Source organism: Pelecanus crispus, chromosome 3 (assembly GCF_030463565.1).
Source record: "Pelecanus crispus isolate bPelCri1 chromosome 3, bPelCri1.pri, whole genome shotgun sequence".
NCBI classification, from domain to species: domain Eukaryota; kingdom Metazoa; phylum Chordata; class Aves; order Pelecaniformes; family Pelecanidae; genus Pelecanus; species Pelecanus crispus.
In genome coordinates, this window is record NC_134645.1 from 9,402,274 (window position 1) to 9,428,061 (window position 25,788).

General features: G+C 44.5%; 1 protein-coding gene across 1 annotated transcript; it reads right to left on the reverse strand.

Moving 5' to 3' along the window:
- Window positions 1–1,397: 1,397 nt before the first annotated feature.
- On the reverse strand, window positions 1,398–23,095 carry BFSP1 (beaded filament structural protein 1). Its single transcript, XM_075708255.1, has 8 exons — window positions 22,725–23,095; window positions 15,234–15,294; window positions 10,370–10,465; window positions 9,425–9,517; window positions 8,668–8,775; window positions 6,053–6,273; window positions 4,558–4,643; window positions 1,398–2,344 (listed from the first exon to the last, which is right to left on the reverse strand). Exons 1-8 carry the CDS (start codon window positions 23,093–23,095, stop codon window positions 1,398–1,400), a joined length of 1,983 nt encoding a protein of 660 aa, XP_075564370.1.
- Between the last annotated feature and the right edge of the window lie 2,693 nt (window positions 23,096–25,788).

Consider the following 25,788-nt stretch of genomic DNA (forward strand, 5'->3'; position numbering starts at 1 on the left):
AACCAAAAAACAAAAAAAACCACAACACAATATTGAAGGAAAGTCTTGAGTGATATAAGAAGGTAATCCTGAACCTCAGGCTCATCACCTCAAGTGGCATTTAGCCCTGACCTTCACAACTAACAGAGTAATCAGCCAGAAAGAAAAAGGCGTAACAATGCCAAAAGCTGAAATGAAAACTTTGAGAACTAGAATTTGATGAGAAGGAACATGTAAAGCACTTCAGTATGTACCTGGCTTTAGTGGGATTACTCGTAAGCCTGAAGTCAAGCTGAGGCCTAAATGAATGAGCTTTAAATAGTGCTCAGTATTTGCACGTACCTAAGTGAAGGATATTTTTTTTTTTTCTTCCCTTCCTTTTTCTGCTGAGTCAAAGATTTCTGCAAGCTGCAAAGCTGTAAGAGGCTGTTGCAGAAGTGTTGCTTTTTGCTTCCCCAGGCAAGGGGACGTGGGAAGGCACCACTTGTTCCAGCAACCCCGTGGGACTCCATGGGACTGCAAGTGACTGGGCTGTGACAGGATCACGTGGTGGTATTAAACGCTGTAAAATGCCACAATCCAAGGAAAGCCTTAACAAGAAAAATACCAAACTGCACAGTCCTTTGCGTTGGCTGCAGTCTGCTCAAAAGCTTGTTGGCATTTGTAAATACCTTAGTTGTGTTGGTGAAGGACAAATAATGTCTTTAGTATCTTTTATAAGGGTTATCCCCCCACTTCCATGGCATTTCAAGTTTTATTCTGAGAGGCTATGCAGTAAGAGCTTATTTCAAATAGGGAGTTTGTCCTTAGCTCCAAAAAGAAAGGTCTGCCAAGCTCATCTTTCTTTAAAGACTGTAAATCAGAGAGATTTGGAATAGTTTAACAGGTATCCAGCCCTTCCCCTGGAAAACTTCCTGCACACCAAGTCAGTTGATGTTTACTAGTAGGGACCATCAGTCAATGGTAAAGGCAACACAAACCCACAGTGGGTCTCTTCTGTAGAAGGCAAAACTTTTATTAAATGAACAAGATGTCACAAGTTAACATTTGCAGCTGTCTGAGAGAGGGGTAATCATATGGCAGCTATAGGAGCAGTAGAAGGATATGCAAATTTGTCCCGGATACTGTGGAAAGCCAGGCAGCTCTGTTATAATAATTACTTTCAACTTGTCCTAATCATGAAAAATCAGTTGCATAGGATGTGCCTATTTCTTGTTGCCCTGGAGCACTCTAATGGTCATTGCACCAAAGGTGAGCCTACATCAGACAGAATCGCCATCAAGGTATCAATCTGTTCCATACCAAACAGCAAAAATCTCACTACTGTATCATTCGGTCAGGAAAAAAAAAAAAAACAAAACCAACAGTCATTTAACAACTATGCCAGACAAGTTGACTATCAAGGGGGTGTGTGTCACTTAAGAGCCTTTGTCACCTGATTTCTTCTTGCTTGTCTTCTCTATCATCGTCTCCACAATCATCGCTGTCTCTTCGTAAGTCTGAATTCTGTCGTCTGAAAACTTCTCGATGGACTCCACCACCTCCACCTTCTCGTAGCTCATGGAGCCAGGCAAGCCTGCTTCCCTGAACAAAAGGCCCTGCTTATCTTCTCGGTCATATTCTGTCTCTCGAAGGACTCCTGGCTCGGTTGGGCTTACCAGAACAGGGGAAGGAACTGGCTCAGGCTCAGAGATGTCCCGATACTTTGTGATTTGCTCGATTTTTCCTCTTGTTTTTTTTCCCCATTCAAGTATGTCTTCTTTCTCTTCCTCTTTCTGTTTATCTGGGAGTTCAAACTCTTCCCTCCTTTCACAGATACCCACCTTCTCTTTTTCTGATGGTTCAGCAGGTTCTGGGAGCTCCAGTATGGGCTCCACCTCACCACCATTCATCACCTTCCCGTTGTTGGTGGAAACTGTGATCCCTCCCACAGCTGGGATGGAGGGGACCAAGATGCAAGGTTCTTCATAGGTTTCCTCTCCCGTTACCAGCACATAACGCCCTTTGGGAACGGCATCAGGTTTAGGCTCTGGTCTCTTGTAGACTCTTATTTTCTCCCTCACAATGTTACACAATTTATCAAAGGCTTTACTTATCTGGGCTCCATCAGGTACGTCCTCTGGGCCCATTTCTTTTTCCTCAAGTTCTAATCCTTCCTGCCCAGGTTCACATGTGACTGAGCCTTCGTGCCGAAACTCCAGTGGATCTTGGTCAAAACCTTCCAGAGTTCTTTCGTACATTCTTTCAGGCGAGAGACCGTCAGTTTTGTCTTTAGACATCAGCTCCTTTTTCCTGGCAATTTTCTTTGTCAGAGCTTTTTGTCTGGGCTTTACACTGGCAATGTCTTGCATGGCCTGGGTGATATCTAGGGAAAAAAAAAAAATCAAAACAAAGCAAACACCAAACAGTGCTGAACACAGTCGCTGCAAATGCTAGAGCTCTCACCCTCATTACTGCAGGTGGAGAGCTGAATGCAGCAGCAAATGTGAGCACAGCATCCCCCAGTGCAGTAAACAGCCTTGTCTTTTGCATGGGGCCCCTTGGCCAAGTAGCCATTTTGCATCTGAGGTCGCTACTGCCATACACGGCGCGAGGACAGGACAACTGTGCGTGTCAGAAGCAGCCGCACAAAACATTCACCCAGCAGGCCTGCCTCAATGCTCAGCAGGAGCGTTCGGCGCCTGCTGCTGCTCTCGGGCTCGGCACCTTCCTCCCAGGGATTGTGGCAGGGTTTGGCCCTGTTAACGAGACAAGAAACCTCGTCTCCTAAGGCAGACACTGAAGCCAGGTGCCCCAAGTTAGAGGCATGGCCTGGCAGCAGGACTAAGTGGAAATAGCTTGTCTGGCTTTTACAACTCCTGCAAGGGTTTAGGGAGGGGGGGAGGAAAAAACCTGAAAGCCCTATTTCAAACCCTTCCCGCTGAATGCAGGGTTGATGGTGAGCTCCAGGCCTGCGCAGAGGGAAGCCCAGCCCGCAGGCTGTGTTTATGACCCCCTTGGGCCCCTCAATACAAGAAAGACATTGAGGTGCTGGAGCATGTTCAGAGAAGGGCAACAAGGCTGGTGAAGGGTCTGGAGCACAGGCCTTATGAGGAGCGGCTGAGGGAACTGGGATTGTTTAGCCTAGAGAAGAGGAGGCTGAGGGGAGACCTTATCGCTCTCTACAACTCCCTGAAAGGAGGTTGTAGTGAGGTGGGTGTTGGTCTCTTCTCCCAAGTAGTTAGCGATAGGACGAGAGGAAATGGGCTCAAGCTGCGCCAGGGGAGGTTTAGGTTGGAATTTAGGAAAAATTTCTTCACAGAAAGGGTGGTCAAGCATTGGAACAGGCTGCCCAGAGAGGTGGTGGAGTCACCATCCCTGGAAGTGTTCAAAAATCGGGTAGATGTGGCACTTTGGGACATGGTTTAGTCTAGTCTACCCTTGATTGGTTTAGTGGTGGACTTGGTAGTGTAGGTTAATGGTTGGACTGGATGATCTTAAAGGTCTTTTCCAACCTAAACGATTCTATGATTCTATGACCCCATGACAGCTCACCAGCAGCAGTGGCGGGAGCGCGGGCAGGCTGCTGATTTCCATGGCATGAATAGATAGAGCAGAGGAGGCAGAGGTTGGTACTGGGAATCAGGGGAACACAGGGACAGACAGCAATGAACACGTTTTCCCCAAGGCACGTGTTTCGTGCAATGTGACAGGTACGGCAATGCACATAAAATGCCCTGCTTGCCTTGCAGGTGGGAAGCAGAGGTATGGTTAGAGACAGGATGAATCCTCAGTGGGTATAAAACAACACTTTGCAGGACAGTAGTTACTGACAGCTGCTGAGGATTTGGCCTCGTGCATTATGGACCCATTTCATATAAAACTGCTACGGTTCACAGAGCAGCTAGAAAAATTACAGCCGCATGCCACAGAAAAACCTTATTGGATGGTTTATCTCCATTCCCAGGGCAGTTAGTTGCTAGTAAATCCCTAGTGAGCCTTGGAGTTAAGCTATAGTAAGTCATCCCATATGTTAGTACCTACAGCACCTCTCTCTGAACCAGCTCCCCTCTTTGTTACAAGCAGCCTTGCTAGTTTAATCCCGGCCATTTCCTTGTCACCAGGTTTACAAGCATCCTAATTCTAACAAGCAATCATACAACACGGAGGAAAACACCATTCAGAGGAAACCAGGCCATGGGACACAAACAGGCCCAAAAATGTGTCCTCTGCCTGCCTGCAGCACTCAGCGTACCCTGATGCTCTTTGCAGGTGACTGAGGTGTGGGCCAACGGTGCGCAACAAGTCAGCACAAACCCCCAGCTCTTTCCATAGTTTCAGATGCCTTCTGACTTTGCTCTACTGATTGTCCTAAGTAGCAAATTGCAGAAATTAACAAAAAAAACTCTTTGGCTTGTGGTTTTGGCCTTTGACAGCTTGTCCCAAAGCCAGCGGAGGTAAACTGAAATCATCGCATTTACTTAGCACGCCTCGAGTCAGGCTGTCACGGTTGGTTCGTATGGAAGACAAATGGAAAAACAGCTTAAAATACAATGATGCTGCTCTTGACAGACACAGGAAGACATGTCACAGGTTTACCTCTTCCCCTCGAAGCTTGAGGCTGGACAGGTCTATAGATCTGCGTGAAGAGTGTGACTGGCGTTCCTGCTATAGCAGAGTTTAACCTGCCGGAGAAGACGTGCATCGGTCAGATCTCTCCCCCTCATTTCCATCAAGAGCAAGTGAAATTGTGCAAAAATGAAGCATGGAGGTTAAAGAAATGTATTTGTCTGTGGTGAGGAGTCAAAGAGAATAATGGGAGCCTGTTTCTTGCCTGGGGAAAATCAACACAGCCACAGCACCTTCGCAGGAGTTAGGCTGGTTTCCACCAGCAGGAGACGTGGGATGCTCCGTTAGGTAAAGTACACCAGTAATTACAACCCATAGCAACAGGCTTGTAATTTAGCACAGCACATTGAAAGGACGGGAAGATTTTGGATGGGCAGTCAATCCATGCCTACCAGAGGTCAGCAAGAGCTGTACACACTGGCTGGTAAAATATGAAATTTGGTAGGTGTTACAATGTTACCTGCATATGCCTGACTTCAGAAGGGCAAGAAGAAATCTGAGCAGTCTTCCTTGAAAAATATTGGAGGAGTCAGTGGTATTAAGGGTTAAAAGTTAAAACTGAAAGGCTGGCCTAATATGCAAACCACTTACTATATCTGTGGCCTTTCAAGTCTGCTCTGTTAGAATTTGAGAGACTATTTTGGCCTGTAGGGAGGATATACACCCTGTGTAGATATGCAAGAGGTGCACATTTTGATTTTTGGTGCCGAGAATTACCCTGATCGGATACTCCTAACCAGAACGCAGTGTCCAAAATGAGATGCTGAAAATTGATGAAATACCTGTTGCCCACATGTGAGCTTGACTATTAGTGACTGTCCTTCCCCTGCACCTTCTGGACAACCCAGAGCAGTGGTTTGGGTGCTCAGGGGTCTGGCCCCGCTGCATCTGCCTGCGCAGGCGGCACGGTCGCTGCTGTGAAAGCCCAGCGCCTTTTCTTGTGTGAGGCTGATGGTTGACATTAGAGGGAGCTGGTGCTCCTCCGTAGGTTTAAACACAACCCAAATCCCTGCAAATTTCTTACATTTTACCCTTTTTTCCCCCTTGTCTGAAGAATGGGGTTGCTGTGAAGAGTGTTCTGCTTTACAGGACGTTGGCCCTGTCTGAGCCCTGCGAGACCAACCTGCCTGTAATGCCCCAGCAAGCTTCGCTAACACCTGGGCAGTGGCAAGGGTGTTCAGTCTGCTTTTTGTGCGCTCCCTGACCTCTGTGCACTGACGCCAGGACAGTATATGGAAAGGAGACTGTATGGAAAGAAGCAGCTCCAAATGGCTCTGACTCTTTCCTTGGCAGAGGCTTGACCAGGTTTTGCATCTATTTAGATTCCTGTCCCTGGATATCTACCAGTCAAAGGTGTGAAATGGCCATAGCTTTGGGTGGATCAAATGCCCTTAAAGATACATTTTTCAAAGGAGATAAAAGAGATCACTGGCCCCTTTGGGAGAGTCCAGGAACCCAGCCTTACCGGCTGTCCTCGTTCTCGATGATACGTTTGTACCGTTCCAGCTCGTTCTCCAGGGACTGCTGGTAGATCACCAGCTGGCGGCAGTCGGTCGTGTACTTCTCCAAGGTCCTCTCGGCCTCCTCTATCCCCTTCCTAAGGTTTTCAATCTGCTCATTGTAAAGCTGAATTTCATCATCATAACTTTCCTGGGTGTTTTTAATCGCTTGCTCCAGCATGGTTGTCTGGTAAACAAAATTGGTGGGTGAAAGAAGCAGCTCCCAAGCATTCAGCAGCCCCATATTTCAAGGGTAATTAAAGGCAAGATGTGTTTTAGCACGATGTGTGAGGCTGCACTGCTGAAACACAGTGGCAGTTTCACTACATTTGTTTAGTTACTCAAAAGCAGTAACTGCCCCCTCTCCCTTATCTATCCCAAGGCTTCTGTTCCACAACAAGTGTGATGGGATCAGCATGAACCAGGGGAACAGCTGCGTGATGTCTTCTTCCCCACGCACGCAAGGCTGGCTGATGTCTCCTTGTGCGACCCGCAGCTCACCCTGGATGGCCTCAGCAGAGCAGGCAGTGTCTTATGAGGAGAACAAAAGTGCTTAACTGGGAAGATGTGCCTGGGCAAAACCTGTGGTCTGCAGACCAAGCACTGAAGATTAAGGAAGGGTCTTTTTTTAAATAAAAATCTTCCCTTTTGAATTCAGTTCCTCAGCTTTTTTTACTTTAGTGATAGAAATAACTGCTGTGCAATAAGGCCTCAATGCCAGTCATTGGTGTGCGCATCGACCAGGAGGTGGCGATGAGTCCCTTGCAAAAACAAGGGGCAGGAGTTACAGGTGGGGTATTTGGCAGTGTAATTCTGCCCTCACTTACTTCTGCTATTTTTGGCTATTTATTATAGATACTTCATCACTTGGGATTTTTTTTTTCCTCTTTTCAAACAGCGTTTAAAGAGATGCACTCACAAAAAGCTAATGGAGCAATAACTGCCTAATGGATTCTTTAATAATTGATTTATTTCTATATGTTGCAGGCAAGATTTTCAAAAACCTTTTAAGATCCTAAATTTAGGAGCTAAGTCCCTTGGTATTAGTTTGGTTATATTGCAGTGTACCAGTGGACCAACAGGTTCCACAGACCCCTTCAGTGTCTAGTGCTCACAAGGTGGGGTCGACAACCTCTCTGTGACATGGCTATCAGGTCCAGAAACAGGAAAGCAAAGGAGCTTGAGGACATCTCAGTCATCAGCTCCAGCCTTCACTGTCACAAGAAACCACGTCATCGACCTCCACTCATAAAGTTATTTCACTATTTTAATCTCAAGGCATGAGAAGGAATGAATTAATAAACTCTTTCTAAATGGGACATGAAGATTTCATTTTAAAAGCAGCACGATTCCCCAAAGAGTGCCTCTCTCCATCTGCCCAGCAGAAGGCTGATTTTCTCCCCTTTTTTTATATTGATTCATTATCTCTATCACTATATTGATTCTTGCCCTTCCCAGAGCACACGGTTCCTTTTCACCAGAGCATCAGACATGAGAAAGAGATCAAGGAAAGACCTCAGGGTAGCAGTGTCCCCAAGTGCCCTAGTGAGAGAAGTTACACCCAGGAAGCTAAGAGCCGCTGCTCTGACTCTCCAGAGGAGTCTAAAATCCCACCAAAAGGTGTTTTATGCCAGTATATCACTCCCCCCACCGCAGATGGACAACTTGAGGCACAAAGGAAGCTGTATTTGGGGGGCATAAGGTGGTCATTCTCCACCCTATCTGCTAAGAAACATCCAACTGTGTGTAGGTAGACCTGCCATTGACAATTATACAGGACTGGTTTCTATTCACTGTAGCCTTTAGCTGCTCCTCCATCTCCTGCCGCCCTTGTCCCTGCACTGCACACTTGCTTGGAGACACTGGCTAGAGGAGGAAGGTTGATTTACGGCAAGTTTGGCTGGGAGATGGGCAGGAGCAATGAGTGAAAGTCTCAGCCAGTCATTTTCTGCAAATCAGGATTTGGCATAAAGCAGGTGGTTTTGGTGCTGGTAGTGTCTAAGCACAGGAGAGGTGTTGACGTAGTGCTTAGCAGTGACAGGGATGAATGCAGGATGCCGAATGTAGCCTGACTCCTATTTCAAAGGACATTCAGTTTTGATTACCAGGTCTGTCCAGTCCTTCTCACAGCAAGCTCAGCATTGGATTCGGCACTGATGGAAAAGGACCGGGCAGAGCCCTGAAGGTCCCCCATCACTTTTCATGGAGCCAGTTTCCAGCCTGAGCTCAGTAAGATAGAGAGTGAGACCAGCCCCATGTGACATTTCCACCCACAGCCTCCTGCTGACTCCATCTCACAGAAATCTAGTGACAACATGGAAAGCTTCTCCCACCAGCTACTCTGATAAGCACAGATGGCTACATTGCGGCTACGATACCTACAGCCCTCCCTGGCCATCTAAACCTGATGATTTGGGCCACTGAGAAAATGAGAATGAAACAGCTGAGGAAGAAGATGGAAAAAGGAAAACACATCTCCAAGTCAACTGAGTTCACCAGACCCTGGTAAAGACCACATGGCCATAAAAAGAGCAGAGTTCATGAGCATCATCATTGTGTTTACGGCTAGTTATGGCAGTACCTCTGTCTGCAGTTTGTATTTTTGTGCCTGTAGCTGGCAGAGGATGCTCTTGTATTCCTCCAGCTGGCTCTGCAGAACAGGGATCCTCCTCTCCGCTATCAGTTTTTCCTGGTTGGAAGAAAACAACGTGTGTACAGGAAAGATGTTTCACTCTTTTAAAAAGAGCCAAAAGAAATTCCGCTACTGGAAATAAAATGTAAAGACAAATAAAAAATGACAAAAGACAAATAAAAAGATGGGTACTGAACCTCAAGTAAACCCTTGTGGCATGGCTTTAAGAATAAAAGATGTCAGATGGCAGGACTGTAGAAGTACTGCCTCTGTTGAAATTAGACCCTGCAGAGGTAGCTGTTCATACCTTCTTCCAACTAATAAACGTTCTTGGCATAGCCACTCATGATGGTGGGAATCGCCAAGTTTTCATTTAGTCTGTACCAATTTATTTGATTTACAAATTTTCACCACATCTCGCCCCTTCAGGACAAGATTTACTCTCTCTGTAAACCCTTATATATCCTGCCAGCTCCTCCTCAGATAGGAAGCACAACTACTTCAACTACCTTTCAACTAGCCATTTTGGGGGCTAATACATATTTCCAAAGCTACAATTAGTATTTTCTCTTATATTCAGTACTTACCGTTGTTGCAGTTTTGGTCTAACCCTGGAGTGCGATTTAGAGGATCTGGGATGCTTTAGGAATAAACATTGACTCTTTCTTACTTAGAGCAGCATGTAGTTACCGACAGCGATACTTACCTCACATATGCCAGCAGTTATAGGGGACACGCGAGGGGTTGTCTGGATGATCTGCTGCAAAACATTGACGTAGGTCTGGATTTCCATAAGGTTCTGTGGTGAAGTAAAAACCATTTTCATCAGAAAATACCATAGCAAGGTGCGCCCTTCAATGTGCTCCACTTCTGGGGCTTATTCCTAGATATTTACTTCTTTCAGCATACAAAAGTCCAGTTCATGTTCAGACTTGGTTTTGGAATGTGTTTTTTACACCTGATTTTGAGTGCATATGTGCTAACAGTTTCATCATGCTGAGGGTATACTAGAGGCATTTGGTTAAGTGACAATATAGTTCATAGTCTTAATTTAAGATTTCATGATTTCCGATTTCACGGGAGATTTTCAAAATGAGGACCACAAACACCTTTGCATGTGGTCAAAAAAAGTGAGCCGCTTCTTTCAAAAGCAACAAAAGTGGGACAGTGGCCTGATACCAAGCCTCACAGCTCTCCCAGGAAGATGAAGGGGGCTGCATGTGTTAGTCAGCTGCAGCGTAATCATACGGCCACAGGCTTATTTCTGCCAATTAACTGGAATGCTCTGGCCCAGAAAATTGGGAATCCCCCTCTGATGAAAGCAATAGCTTCTTAGCATGAAATAGAAGACAGCTTGACCAACACATTGGGTTGAATCATGGTAACAGGTCAACAAATTCAAGACGTCGCTACAGATGTAGACATTGGACCCTGAGGGAGTCAATTCAGATGCTTGCAGCCATCCAGACATTGGGCTTGACATCCACATGACAGCTGCTGTGCCCACTGAAAACATATAGGGGCTATATTTACCCACCAAAACACAAGCAGGATTTGCTTTAATTTGCCACTAGAGCAGATCATGGAGAAGGGCAAAGCTAAATGTCTCTAGAAGGAAGATCTACAGAAGATCACAAATTCAGCCTGTTACCTTCTTGTATCTGTCCTTTGTGGCATTAATGTCATCTTGCAGGAACTGGGACTCGATCTGCAGCTCCAGGTTGCACAGCAGCGCTTCATCAGCTTCCTGCAATGCAGAGACATGTGGTATGGTCAGTACGTATAGCTAGAGTGCCAAAACCAGCAGCCACTTGGCCATAACATCAGTCGTTGTACATGCGCAGCTGCCTGCGTGGAGAATTAAAGCCTACTGGGAGAAAGAAAAGTATTATGAAGCCAACAAACACTAAGCACCTTATTCATCGTGTTCTCCTTTTGTACATGCTGCTTTTCAGCACAAATGTAATTTATGATACAGTTTGGCACTGGCACTGTCAAAATATGTTTACCATATGCTTTATGAATGTTGGGAGCCAAGTAATAGATGCTATGAAATACCAGTCTTCGACGCTAAAAGCTTGCAATGGTGCATGAATCTTAAACAGATGACATCAGCAGACTAAGGCATTGATTTCTCTAGTGTTTATGACAGGACCTGCGGTATCCTGACACCTTTTTCATATCCCTAGTACAGAATTCCTCATAAAAAATCCCCAGGTTGGTCCAAAGTATTTTCTCTCCTTTTGGTGTGTTCTCAAATATCACAAATGTTTGTCAGGTTTGAAGCCATTTCTGGAAATGAAAATGACAGATGAGCGAGTCCAGAAAACATCAGTTTGCTGCAGAAGTTTCTAATATTGTGGTTTGTGAGGAAGAAAGTTCATAATGTCCAATTAATTCAGAGGGCAAGGTCTACGGCTAGCAATCATGATCTCAAAGTACATAGGTATGAGTGGCACTGGTATTTAAATCCAGTGAAATCTCCATTTCTGCCCAAAGGTCTAATCTAGGTTTTTCCCATCTTATGTTATTTAATACAAGCCCATGAATGTAAATCAATTTTGTATTCATAAAACAAGTGAGGCGTTCCACCACTGAACTGTGTCAAGAAGTATCTCTGTTTGCTTTGAGCCTATCACCTGTTGATGTTGTTGGATGACTCGTAGATCTCCTATTAGAAGACACAGTCCTTACCCCTGGCCCATGCCACAGACCAGCCTGTCCTTCCTCCTCCTCATTCATCTCTTTTTGGATCTGAAGTCTGGCTAAACTGCTGTCAGAAATTAAGCAACATTTATAAAAGACACGACTAAGCTTTCAAGGGTTAAAATCTATTAAAATGTAGACCTGTTTACAGGTTTGATCTCCAGATCTTGAGTGGCACCCTGTCCCCACTGAAGGCAACAGCAACAAAGGTTCTGCAGTTTCACAGTCTTTTGTCAGGGAATCACGATATAATCACTTAATAGAGAGTAACACTCAGCTGAGCAGGAAATCTCTAAAAAATGTAAGACAGGAGTTTCAACTGGTTCACTCACACTTTTAGTTTGCTAAGGGAAATGGTTATGGATTTGGGGTGTTCCATGCTCTGGTTTCCCTCTGCTATAGCAATATTTCAACTACTCATTTAGTTCCAGATACTTTATAACTTTTATAACATATATATATATATATATATATATGCGTGTGGCACCTCAGTGCCATAGGTAAGAACAGAACAAGAAATCTGAATTTCACTACCAGTATCACTCATTGTAGTCTCAAAGGTGCTACAATTGTTATTTTTCAGAAAACTTCGGTGTACTTCATGGAAGACCTAACTGGAAATGACCACATAGTTCATGTGATTGAAAAATGGTGGATATAAGTCCTGCCTCTGTTGCTTTACAGCCGAAAGATCTCTACTGAGCTCTAGGACATCATACCAAAATATGAGATGTTGCTTCTAAGAGCAGGAATTTTTTTTTTTTTTTTTTAAAAAGAAGGGATTTAAAGGTGTCATGCCATTACCAGCTGTAAATATCTCATGAGTGGATCACGGGTTGCAAATAAAAGACTGAACTCTATGGGTGCAGCATATGACTGGTAGAAGGGGCTTTTTCTTTTTGCACGTGCACAGCATGAGCTATTCCAAAAATGTGTAGATGTTAGCTGTCTCATTATGCCGCTGAGCCTCCCAGCCAGAGACCTCTCCAGCAGCCTCTCTGCTTTGTGAGACAGTGGCTGATTCGGACACATCCAGACCAGCACATTCGGAGCCAGTCATCAGGAATGCCCGCTGCTTTTCTGCACTCCTCTGCAGAAGATCAGCAGGACAATAGCCATGTTGGGAGGTTTGGGAGGGAGCCAAAAAAAGCCGCCAGGCCCCTAGATAATACCGATAAGCAAATATTTCTGCATTGTCGTGGTTTAGCCCCAGCCAGCAAGTAAGCACCACGCAGCCGCTCGCTCACTCCCCCTACCCCGATGGGGTAGGGGAGAGAATGGGAGGAGTGAGAGTGAGAAACACTCCTGGGTTGAGATAAGAACAGTTTAATAATTGAAATAAAATAAAGTAAAATAATAATAACAACAATATAATAATAATAGTAATAATAATATACAAAGCAAGTGATGCACCCGCCGACCGATACCCAGACGGTTCCCAAGCAGCGATCGCTGCTCCCCGGCCAACCCCCCCCAGTTTCTATACTGAGCATGATGCCATGTGGTATGGAATAGCCCTTGGGTCAGTTTGGGTCAGCTGTCCTGGCTGTGCCCCCTTCCAGTTTCTTGTGTACCTGGCAGAGCATGGGAAGCTGAAAAGTCCTTGACTAGCATAAGCACTACTTAGCAACAACTAAAAACATCAGCGTGTTATCAACATTCTTCTCCTACTAAATCCAAACCACAGCACTATGCCAGCTACTAGGAGGAAAATTAACTCCATCCCAGCCGAAACCAGGACATGCATTTAATAGGCAAAAGCAGCATTTGGCTTTCCAAATGTTCCTTCAAAGGGGAAAAATACTTTTGCTTTTATTCCCTGCTTTCAGACAGAGCAGCTGCACTGATGCTGTACAGTGCAGTGCCTACACATTTTCTTCTGAACTTTGCCATATTTGCTATTCAAATTGCAAAAAACTTGCAAAAAAACATTCTGCTTTAGGTGCCGATTCCAGAAAGCTGATCCATGTGATTAAGCAGCATTTGCATTTACCATGGAAGAGAGATCCCTTAGATCTCACCAGAACCACCATTTGCTGATTTTCCGAACTGATTCTCCATCTGTCAGAAAAGGCATGAGTTTACATCTGCACATGCAGGTTTCAGGCTACGTCTTGGGCGCTGTACAGAAAATCAGCTGTGTTCCCTCCAGCATTTGGTGCCCCAATACAAAGAGCTGCTGCAACAGGGGCAGCCAGGGGCAGCCCAGACGCAGCCTGGGATAAAACCACCCCCCGCAGCTCAAGATCTTGTCAGCTGTGCCTGGGGTTGTCAAATCAATCCACTTTTCTTCAGCCACAGATTTGCTGAGGGGGACCGTGAAGATGGACCCACCAGCTCCAGCTACCCCTTACAAAATACTTGCCTCCACAAATATTTTTTAAGAGCTTGCAGGGTGTCCAAGAGCCCTGCTAGCACACTGGGAAATAGCACTGATGCAGGATATCTCGAGCTCATTGGAGACAGAAATGCTAAAACGCATGTTTTTTTCATATAAAACATGCATATTATTGATATGACAGTGCTCAAGCAGAAGAGCTCCTGCCACTGGCAGCAGGATATTAAAAAAATCTTTATTTAATCCACCCGTAATTGTTTCCCAATACAGAAGATAAAGGATAAGCTGTGAAAAATAGAACCAGGGAAAGATACAATACAACTTTCTTCACTCAGATGGAAACTAGTAGCAAGAGAGGATGAATCAGGCTTTCTCAGTTTCACAGACCTGCTTTGGAAACTTCCTAAATATGTTAGTAAACTTCATCTTTTCTCTGAGCATTATTATTATTATCATCATCATCATCATCATCATCATCATCATCATCATCATCATCATTATTATTTCTCTTCCCATGGTATCAGTTCAGGAAAATGCATCTCCACATAAACTTTCCTCATGTTTCACTGTGAAAGGAACAAATCAGGGGGGTTTGTGGCTTCTCTTTTATTTGGAAACCTAATGGGAAGCTGAGGGTCTGTCCTGGGAAGGGCTGACCATATCCTGCAAGGGACTGAGGAGCTTTGAGACCCACCAGACTTCAAGGCTTGGACACAATCAGCATTTTCTCATGCCATGATATGAGTTCTAAATATATTTTAATACAGTAGCTGTATTTAAAAAAAGGAGGGGGGGGGGGGGGAGAGAAGGTATTTAGCAACAAACATGCTTTCTCTGGTCATATTCCAGACTCTTAGATATGCGTATTGGCTGCATGGTATAGCTAATAAAGGGACTCTTCCTACCTCTGTGTGTAGACTCTAATTCACTCAGAGAGAAATGGTCTTCTGAGTTAAAAGAGTATTAAAGGAGTTAAAAAGAGTTATTAAAGGCACCTAAACATGTGCCAGATTTTCAGCAAGGGTGAATTTGCAAAGTTCACATTGGATGCGGAAGAAGCAACACATATTTCAACTCCAGGTCCCGAACTGAATGCAGGAGCCATTTGCTGATGCTCTAAAAGGAGCGTTACGCAGTAGATCCTCCTGGCCCTTGGTCTTACTGAAAAATTAATGAAGTCCTGAGCACAGCTGAGGCTATGGGCTGCACACGGCATGTGCTACATGACCAAAATTAGCAGGGCTGTACAGAGCAGGGTGCTACACAGTGCATACACACATGCCAAGGCTCAGCCATTTGCATGAGGCTTAGGGAGGGGGATGGAGAACTTTTCATCAGTGCATAATGACAAGAAATGCCTTGCTCTGACATTTTATCTTCCTACTGCTTCTTCAAAGCAGCTCGCTGTCATAAATGAAACCAAAAGAAAAAAATGATAAAGATCCTACCTTTCTCATTTTTCCAGGCTTACCTTATTAAGGCGTTCAAGGGTTTCTTTTAGCTTCTGCTGATATTCACGTTCATTTCTATACCTGCAAATAGAACAAAGGAGGTGAAGTTCAATGGTTCATCCTTCTGCAAACTGCATTATCTGCACTATCATGCACAATACATGCTTCACACTAAAGCAGAATATGAATCCTGAAAGGGCCCAAAAGATTTATTTATGCATTAGCATTAATTTTTTTTTGTGGTCCCAGATGCTGAGAGTAATTCCAAAATTGACTAACTTCTTGTCCTCAACTTATATAGCAGAAGACAATGGAATGCCACACATTTGCTACCACTTTTTCACAGAAAGCCCAAGAATAGATTATTTACAACAAAAGTCTATTTGACTGGCATTGGACTCCAGTGACAGCCATTCATCAGTTGTTACTATGTGAATATTTGCTACATTGGCATATTAGCTTTTAATTACATTGTACTTGGTTTTCTGTTCTACCTGATATTGAATAAGCATTTTCATGACAGACATATTAAACACAAAGGTTGCAATGTCACATATTGATTGTGTATGAATAATGTTGTATTAGAATGCTTTGATGGATCAAGCTTTGTGCCCTCTTTAATAGCAATTCATATTTCAGTTTGGTCAAAATCACATGTGAGTCTTAGTAAGGACTGCATTTAGCCAACTATTCTTATGCATTTATAAAATGTCCACAAATGCATAATGTGCATGTTCCTGTACTGAGTGAACAATGGATATATATTGTGTTTACCTTTCATTTGAGGAAACAACACATATTCTTTAAGAATTAGGGCTGTGTATTTGTATGTTAGATAGAACTATCTTCTAGGAAATCTTTTGAGCTGCAGAGTACAAAACTTCCTAATTCCTAATGATTATAGTTGTTTATTCCTTTCCCTAAATAAACTATATATAAAATGTTTAATAGGAGATATGGTTTAATGAGACCCCATTAAATAAAACAAAAACAGCCAGAAGCATCTTCTAGTACAAGGCAATGAGACTTTGCCATCAGTACTGAACAACTGGCTCATCAAACTCCATCTGCTGCCAGTGCCAAAGTACATAAATACAGTCTATTCCTGTTTGTCCCTTTGCTTTCCCTAAAATAATAGAGATACAGAGATATAAAAACCTGTCATTTTCTTACTTTGTACAAGAAACCCTCATGGTTGGTGACAAATCAGCTCTGGTGGTGAATGCCCTTCACTTGCAGTACAAGCAATGGGCATCAACACAAGTATGAACGTGGCTGTAATTCGGAATTGAACATAACCCTCACCTGTCTTCTGAAATCATCGATTCAGCCCACATATGCTGGTGGCATCTAAGGGACTTGCTCCAGTCAACAGGGAACTTGTCAGTTCCCTGACTGAACACATCAAGGATCAAGTTATAATGGTCATGTCAACCTCGTTTCTTTCTTTCTTTCTTTCTCCTGAAGGACGAACAGCCAATGTTATTCTCATCTCTCTCAACGTGTCTTGGAAAGCTGAAGGGATGGGGTCACTCATGAACTGACCAGGACCACAAAGGAGAAACTTGGCAGAACAAAGAAATGGACTCAACTTGGTGCTCTGGTTTCCCAACTTTCCCTTCTTTTGAAATCCCATAATATTAGCAGGGCTGGTCACTGGTCTGTTTTCAATTTTTACCATGAACAGTAAAGAAACAAGTGAAAATTACGAAGTTTTATTTCATTATCACTCCTACGGATTGCTGGGCCTCCTCAGCTGAAGTGCTGTTTTTCTGACAAAACTAAACCAATGTCTTTTTGCCAAATTGTAATAACACAAGGTTCACTTCGAAGAATACAACCAAGAATATTCAGCTTCAAAAGCGAGACTGCCTTTGTTTCTGTTGTTTATTAAGTAGCTCACCTCCAACCAATTTTCTAGCTCTCTCACAAAATTTTTGGTGCAGTTGACAATAAACACTTCGTTAACTTAGATACTTTCTGACAACTGAGCGAGAACGAAGCAGATTGTGGCAGCTTGTGAAATCAAATATACAGCTACAATAAAAGTCTGGATTTACACTCCTAGTAATATACAACCATCCGATAGAGTCAGGGTCTAAATCTCAGTCCCAATGTCATTCAGACCTCTTCAAACATGCCAAGTTGCTAGATCCTCACTCAAAAATTCTTTCAATGACTGAAATATGCAGCTACGTTTTCCTTCACTCTCAAATAACTCAAACACCTGCTGTGTCACACAGTCATAAATCCACCTGGCAGCCTTGAAAGAGTTAGTATTGTGTGATTATCCTTTGAAGGAGGGTTGCTTTTAAGTGATGTTCAGTCTGCTCTAGAAGCTCAGTGCAAAGGGGCTAAAGATCTCTTAGAAATGCTTCAGAGACCTCACGATGCCTCTGTGCCTGCTGAAATGTATCCATGTAAGTGCAATGGCTGACAAATTGCAGCCCCGCTATGCTTCAAACCTGATTTCAGTGTTCAAGTAATTAGCTGGACATGTTTAAAATAGGCCGTATTTTTCCTGGATTGTTGCTGGTCAGCCTTTCCTGGACCTTAAGAGCCATGAGGTTCATTTGCTTCATTTTTTTTTAAAAAAAAAAAACCAACCTTCTCATCTAGTCAAGTAGCTTTAGGGGTGCAGCAAACCTTTTTGGATTGCTTAGAAAAATGGGGTATTGTTTTTTGCATAGCGGAAAAGAAATGGAGTGGAGGGGGCTACCAGGCTCAAACAAAGGCAGGTAAGAGCTTTAAAGGTTCCCATCACCTCACCCCTCTTAGGTTAGCAGCTCTCTGCTGGGGCACTAACAGATTTACAGGTATATGTTAAGCCCCTGGAGCGCTCCTGCAGCTCCAGGCACTGGGCTGGTGAGAGCACCCGGCATGCAGGAGGGAAGCCCACCACTAGGCTTGTTTCTCCAGCTGGGAAGCACGGCTCCAGCAGCACTGTAAATCTCTTTTCTCATCCCCAGCTGACAGACAGACTGTGCTTGCTCTTAAAAGATGGGGCCAGGGCAAGGCCCTTTTTATTCAGACCCTGCCCCTGCTGCAGTGCAAGGGCTGGCTCCCCTCCAAAGAGAAAACAGGCACAATACATCCTCGTGATGCCTAATGGCCAGACGCTCAGTTTGGTGTCAAGCCTGTGCTTTTAATACAAAGAGAAATGTTGCCTCTCTGTTGAACCCTACTGAACTTTTCCAGCAATATATGAAACCTCTTGGCTTGCCACAAGCCGAGGCTAAACTTTTCTATTACTTTTCTCCTTTTCAGTTTCCCCGAGGCACTTTGCTAGCCTTTTCTCAGTAGAGGCAGCAGTAATTTGGGTGCCAAAGAGAGCACGAACTGTGAAATGCTGGTCCTGCAAGGACAGTGGACAGGCCAATAATCCTTGTATTTTATACTGTGAAAGCTAGGATGAGCCCCGTGAGGGCTCTGTTCTGCTGATTTATGAACAGATTGCTACCTGCGTTATCAAGAAGCTGCTATTGAGTGGCTGACAGCCACAGGGCAAGATTTCGGCAGTCTGAGGAGGAGGTGAAGGGCAGGCAGGACCTCCTCACCTGCAGCTAGAGCAGGAGAACGCTCTCCCTATCACCAGAGAAGCAGCAGCAGCGCAGAGACAACCCCTGCGGACAGGGCTTGAAGACGGCTTTGCCAATGGTCACTGGCTATGGAGCCCCTACTGCTCCCCATATCCCAGCTACCGTGTTTTCCTACTTGTTTTTGTTTTCTCATGGGTGTTGGGTCTCCACTGTTGCCCCAAAGGGTGTCAGCTTGTCTGAGCATCACCATGTGGCGCAGCTTGGAGAACACAGTGCCAATTTCAGTGTCTAGCAACTTCCAGGGAATCGTATTGCATGCAAAACCCACAAGATTAGCAGTGAATGAATTTTAAATGAAATGATCGATTAGTAAGACTTTTAATTTCTGAAGTTAATTAATCCTCTTCAGTCAAGGGCACTAAAATCAGGGTTTCAGCATCTTTCCTAGTATCATGGAGAGAGAAATACAGCCTCTTCGCACAGCTAGATGCAACATTGCTATACTAATGATCCTCAATAAAATTAGCATAATTAGTCTTTTTATGAGATACAATTCCTAGTGATGCTTTTTTTTGCAACTTCAAGAGAAAGAATTCGCCACTGGTACAGAGTCTGAATTATTTATGTTAATGTGAAAATCTATGAATGTGGCTATAGAGGATTTAAAAATAAATTTTAACATAAGACCTACTTTTCAATGGTTCATGCTCATTTAATTGTACACGCCCAGTAGTCCCAGGCCCTACTGTGTTTAAATGTAGCTTTAAAAGGTTTACTTATAGATATAAATCTATTTCCCAAATTGTGAATGTGAGTAAAAGAATGGCTTGTAAGAGCTAAAGTTCTTTGCATTAGTGAAGGACACAGGCATTTGTCAATTAATTGATACACAGTGCTCCGTTCTAAGAGATTTTGTTAATCCTAGTGTGCCAAAAGTAGATGCTTCATTTTTCAAACTGAAGCAAGAAACCCATACGTTGCTGCTGCAGTGAGAGTGCTGCCTGCTGCCGACCGAGCGCAGAACCAGGTAGGAGAGCAGGTCTTCAGCACAGGAATACTCCTGGTTTCAGTAGCATGGCAAGGCCCTAACACGGCACAGAAGATTGTTCCTCCCATATTTTGTTTAGAGACCTTTATTTACAAGTTTACGTAGCTGAAAGCATAGCCATCAGGATGGCTTTGAGCTGGAAACGGGGCGAGAAGGCAGAGTACGCTGTGTCAGAGCACTGGCCTTGTTTCAATGCCTGCATCTCCAAACCCAACCAATTTTTTTCAGAATCTGAAGGAACTTTCATGTCTGTCTTCAGGTCAAATTCAGCAGCTCCCAAGAGAAAAAAAATAAACCCCAGATTCACTTCTTCATGTAAACTGAAGGCAATTTGGTTAAAAAGCAGCCACTGCTCTTCCACTGTAATGGCCCTGGGTATCTTTAATTTTTAAATTGCAACATTGTTGGCTTGGACATAGTCAAAGTTTCCTTTTTACTTTTATGGCTGCTGAGTGAACATCCCAGGATTGTGTGACAAGGCACCATCCATTTTTTCTAAGAAGTCACTAACTACCCCTCTAACAGCTCCTAAATCTCACTTTCACAAAGCACAGCCCCCTTCTCTGGGTGTTTCCCACCCAGGATTTTCAATGTCCTGTATTCTTCCCCACCTATTTACAACTTGCATAAAGCACCTCTAATAAAAAGTAAGTTATCTTTGTGTCAGATAGCTAATCCTGCTGCTGAGGCACTATACAGGCAGTTAATCCACAAACTGCTCAGGTGGACACAGGAATCCATTAAAAGGTTGCCAGTACAACCTGATTTTTTCTTACCAGTTTTTCTACTTCTTTTCTTGCCAATTTTTCTTGCAAGTTGTTGAAATCAAAGTTGTGTATTTCACTGCACTGGCTCTTCCCCTGCCTGAAATACTCCAGACAGAGATAACACATTTTTGCCCAGCTATACCATAGCACTGCATGTTTCTCTACAGTTTGCACATACTTTTAACTAATATGCAGCTAGACATTTAAGTACCGACTTTAGTCAAAAATCTCACAGACACCATGTAATAAAAACATATGAATACATATTGAAGTCAACAGCTAAATTATAGCATTGGTTCATAGCTGAATTTCCTGCTCATTAATATTGGAATACAAAACTGCCTGATCAGGTGCTTATTACTTGCTGGCACCAAGTCAGGGCATCATGGACATCTGACCATTTCCACCATTAAGTCTCGGTGCACCTGGATGGGCTATTCTCTGCTGTCAGATGAGAAAGAGAGATCAGGACTTGGCATTTCTATAGCTGTGCCATAGCTCACAGCCCCCACGGGCTGTTCGTGTGGCAGCCCCCTGAATTGGGTTGGCGATATGATTTTTTAATTTTTTTTTTCTTTTTTTTTTAGCCAGCTCATTTTCTTGATTCAAATCTCAGGGTGGCCCGAGGAATAGCTGTGGCAGCACAGCAGATCAGGCGGTGCGTGCCGAGCCGCGTGCAGGGCTGGGGAGGGCAGGATGAGGGTGCATTAGGACTGTACGGCTGCTGATAGCGGTATGTCATCGGACCATGGCCTAAAGACACAGATGGCCTCGACGTCAATTATTGCGCATCTGTTTTCCGGCTCTTTCCAGTGGAAAAATGATCAGAGGCAGAAAAGGAAAATGTTATCAGACTCGCACTTACTAGTCCAGAGGAGGGGAAAATCAGTAGAGGATCAGACAGAAAAATCATGTCATTTGGGCAAGGTCAGACAAAAAGTCTGTGATGGAGACCAGGGACGAAATCTTGAGGGACTTGGATTTCTGCACTAAGACAATACTCCCGATGATTCACCTTCTGCCTTATTAAAAATGTTTCTGATGAGCATGGTGAGCATTGCCCAGGAGTGGCTGCACTTACACCAAGATTGCATTTATTGAAAATATTTAATTTTTCTCCTTCCCATCACTGGCAGTGAAAAGTGTTTCTAAGCTAAAGCATGTTATATGGAGTCCACCCACCCCTCACCCTTTGGTGGGGAAGAGGATGAAAAGCTCTGCTTCAGCGTCCAGGCTGCTGCCAAATTTTCCTGGGTGAACTATCCAGATGCATATTTAGGGGGAAAAAAAATCTGACCTATAAGTAATAGGAAGCCAAGACCCTCCTCTCCTGTGAGCAGTCCTTTTATGAGCAACACTCACCAAGACTTGCTGTGTAATTAATTAAGCAACACGGCCAACACTGCGTGTTGCTGAAGGGAAGGGACCACATGTGTCTGGAGGCACTCGTATGCCGCAGCCCCCAAGGCTCCTGCTCTTTGATTTATAGTGCCACTGAGGTTAAAGGGAGGTGAAGTTAGGGGAAACGTTCTTACAGCTATTGCTTTAGTAGCCTGAGACAGAAATAGCAGGATACAGGGAAGAAGAGCAGGGTAATTAGGCAAATGTCACATGCCACGAAAAACTTTATTTACTTTCTTTTCATCCCACATCTGTAGTGGCTGGCGCAGACTGGCCCAGAGGCCTCACAATGCCTGTAAATAAGAGTTTCTCAGAGATGTCCCACATATTTCAGGATATGTTTGGGGTTGTGTTAACTCTGTGCTGCTCAGACACAAGACTTGCTTCGAGCTGTCTGTTTTTTAATTGAGCTGTTCCCTCTTTGCAGCTGAGAGCACAATCCTCCTAAAGCTAATGAGCAACAGCAACCGACATGTACCACGGTGAGGACCTGCTGCCATGGAAGGGAGAAGGCCATTGCCCACCTAGTAGCAGTGAGACCGTGAAATGAAGAGCTGGAGCTCCCTAAGCCCTGGCACCTTGCTTTTCACCATGGGCTTATGTGCCATCCCTAGCTACAAGTCTGATACATTTCCACGTATGAAAAGCACACCCATGCCCGAGAAGCAGCCATGCCCAACCCACCAAACCCATCCCTACTACAAAGACTATCTATGGAAACGATACCACCTATCTTCCTCCGTTCGCAAGCCTTACTTGTTGCGGTACTCATCGAGCATGCGCTGGGCGTCCTTCTCCTCCCGCTCCAGCTTGGCTCGGTCGGATGCCAGCTCCCGCATTCGCTGGCGGTTGAACTCGATCTGCCCAGCGAAGGCTTCGTCCAGGCCCACCAGCTCATCCATGCGCTGGAAGGTCTCCAGCTGCTTGCGCAGGATGGTGTTGCGCTGCTCCAGCACACGCGCCCGGTTGATGTAGCTGGCAAAACGCTCGTTGAGCTCCTGCAGGTTCTCCAGGCCCCGGGCTTGGGCCAAGCTGTCGAATTCGGGGGAGCCTCGCAGCTCATCATAGGCGTCCGACCGCTCATACTTCTCCTTGCGCACCTCGCGGAGGAAGCTGCTCCTGTACATGGCTGCAGGGGGGCTGCGCGCTGTCGGGGTCCCCTCTTGCGTGCCTGCCTGTCTCTCCAGTTTGGATCTGAATTATATCTGGGGGCTCTGGGGAGGAAGAACTGAACATAATCACCCCCCCAGATGATTAGGACTTGTCTCCAGGGCTGTTTGTGGCACTAAAGGCATCATCTGCAGCAGTGAACTAAATAAAACCCAATGGCCCCGCCTTGGGGCTGCCCGTCCGGGCGTCAGCAGTTTGGAGGAGCAGTGGGTAGTGGGGGGGTGAGGGGCTTTTCTTTTTGAACGTTGCAATTGTGTACAGCCAGAATAAAAAGAGAGCAACCTCCAGCTTTCGCTCGGCAGATTAAAGCGTTATCCACGGACAACAAAATGAGTGCTTTGCAATTTCAGAGGCTGAGCTCAAAGCCTTTCGTGGCTGTGCTGGGGGGAGAGCTTTGTCCCATGGTGGTGTCCCCAGGGCTGTGCGCAGAGGCCTTCTGCTGAGCCAGGATTTTGGCGTGAGTGGATGGTAGCACTTGATTTTTTTGTTATTTGACAGTTTTGCGATCATTTAGGATGATGGGATGATGTATAAAAGTCAGTGTGACTCCTGCTCCAAGTACAAGATTTGGCCATTTGATTCTCACTTCGTGCTTCTTTATGTCAGCCTTTTCTGCAGGTTATTTCTACCTGGCACAAGATGCATCAAAGCAGCAGTGGTACTAAAAGCCCCATGCTTAACAGGGCCCTGTTGGGAGGCCAGTTTCCTTGGGGACAGCTAAGTGCCATGTCCTCTTGTGACTTGGTGGACATACCATATTATCCCATGGGGAGCCACGATCCTTCCTTCCTTCCCTTCACTCCCACTGTAATGGACTCTCATGTGCTGCCATTCCCCAAGAGGCTTTAATTTCTCTGGAACTGATGGCTGTATTTCCTCTAGTACTTTTTTCCCCACTCTTTCCCTTTGCAAAATCCTGTTTCTTGGCCCTGTTCTTCCAGAAGCACATCTACCCACCCAGCCAAAAAGCCCAACACTAAGACAGTCCAATGTTGAGATCTCTGTTAATAATTCATTTATGTAAAAGTCACTCTTTTTTAATGGATATATCTTATATGAATGTTTAAATAGCACATACTGGGACCTTAACAGAGAGTGGCCTTACTGATAGCAAGTGCAGAGGTGAAGAAAGAAGCTGGGTGCTCAGGCGACGCTAAAGTTTGGGTTCTGTGTTATCAAATCAGAATCGAAAGGAAAAAAAAGTTCATTAGAAGTTTTCTGCATCTTTCCTATTCTGCTTCAGATTATTTGGAAGTGCAATGGGGAAAGATCAAATGGTCTTTCAGAAAATCAAAGTAGGCTTTGCACACGCATTGTGCAACTCCACATGCAGCATCTGAACTACATAAATAGCAAAATGGGTAGATTTTAAAGAAATGTTTGTAAACTTCATATAGCAGTGGACATGAAACCACTGCTTTCCATGCTGCACAAATACGTTGGTGTTTGCAGCTCTTCGGCTGGACAAGCCTGCCCAGCTGAACAATGTAGCTGAGCTTTTTGCAAAGTTAGTCTTCCAGAAGAGATCAGAAAGTAGATTCTGCTGGATTGTGGGCGGTGTGTTTTCATGGCAAGAGTTTTTTAGGCTTTAGGTAGCCTTTCAGTACAATAATAGCCTATGTGAGTACTATCCCATCCATCTCTCTGGGGCTGGAAGCAGCCCTGACTCTATGCTGACCGTGCACCTTAACTCCTTAGGTAATAACATGAAAACTTCTGCAGAGGCCTCTTGGCGACCCGTCTTGTCCCTAAACAGAGCAGTCTGTCTGCAGGGGAACCCTTGCAGTGCCAATTTTTATTACGAAAATTTATCCCATGCTTTCTACTAGGAATATCTGCGTTTGCTATAGCACGTATTTCTATATGCTATAGCATGTTTTGCTATTACATGCATTTCTCTAAGGTGGGATTCCTGATTCAATAAGATCTCACCTTGGGCTGTTTTCCCTGCTGACTTGCAATAGACGCTGCTTTACTGGGGCCAAAGCAAGCTTACATGACTCAGGCTCTGTGTTAGTGACTTTTTATGATGGAGGCTCTGACTTTTAGTTAGGTGGCTTAAGACACCCGAGCCTCCAGACGGCTCATGAACACTCAAATGCAGCAAACCAGAATGAGACAGCCTGAAAGGAAAAACAGTTTTGCCTAGACTGCAAGTGTTATTCTTCTTTTCAAACAGAGAGTATCAAAAACACCACAGGAAAATCAATCTCCTCCTGTTATGCACTGAATTATTTGGCTCATCTAATGGACCACCAAGGCGAATTTCTTACAAAGGGATCCTGCACACTGTTTCCTATTTAGAGATGGCTCAAAGACTGAAAGGTTATCTATACACACATTAATGAAGTGTCTGGCAAACTGCTTGGAAGGTCTTTAGATTTAAATCAGTGAGTGTGCATACAAAAACACTTCTATACAAAATATGCAATCTTTTTAACTTAATGCCTGCAGTATAAATGAGAGGGAACATAAAGAAACAATCTGTATCTTTCCCTTTTTGTCCCCAGAATACGTGTGACTTGTTCTTCCGAGAACAAAATCTGAAGGCTGGCTTTTACAGTTTAAATGCACTATGTGATACATCACCATCACCCCAGAATGGGTGTTTACCTACCGCTGCACAGCTCAATAAATCCCCGGTACAAGT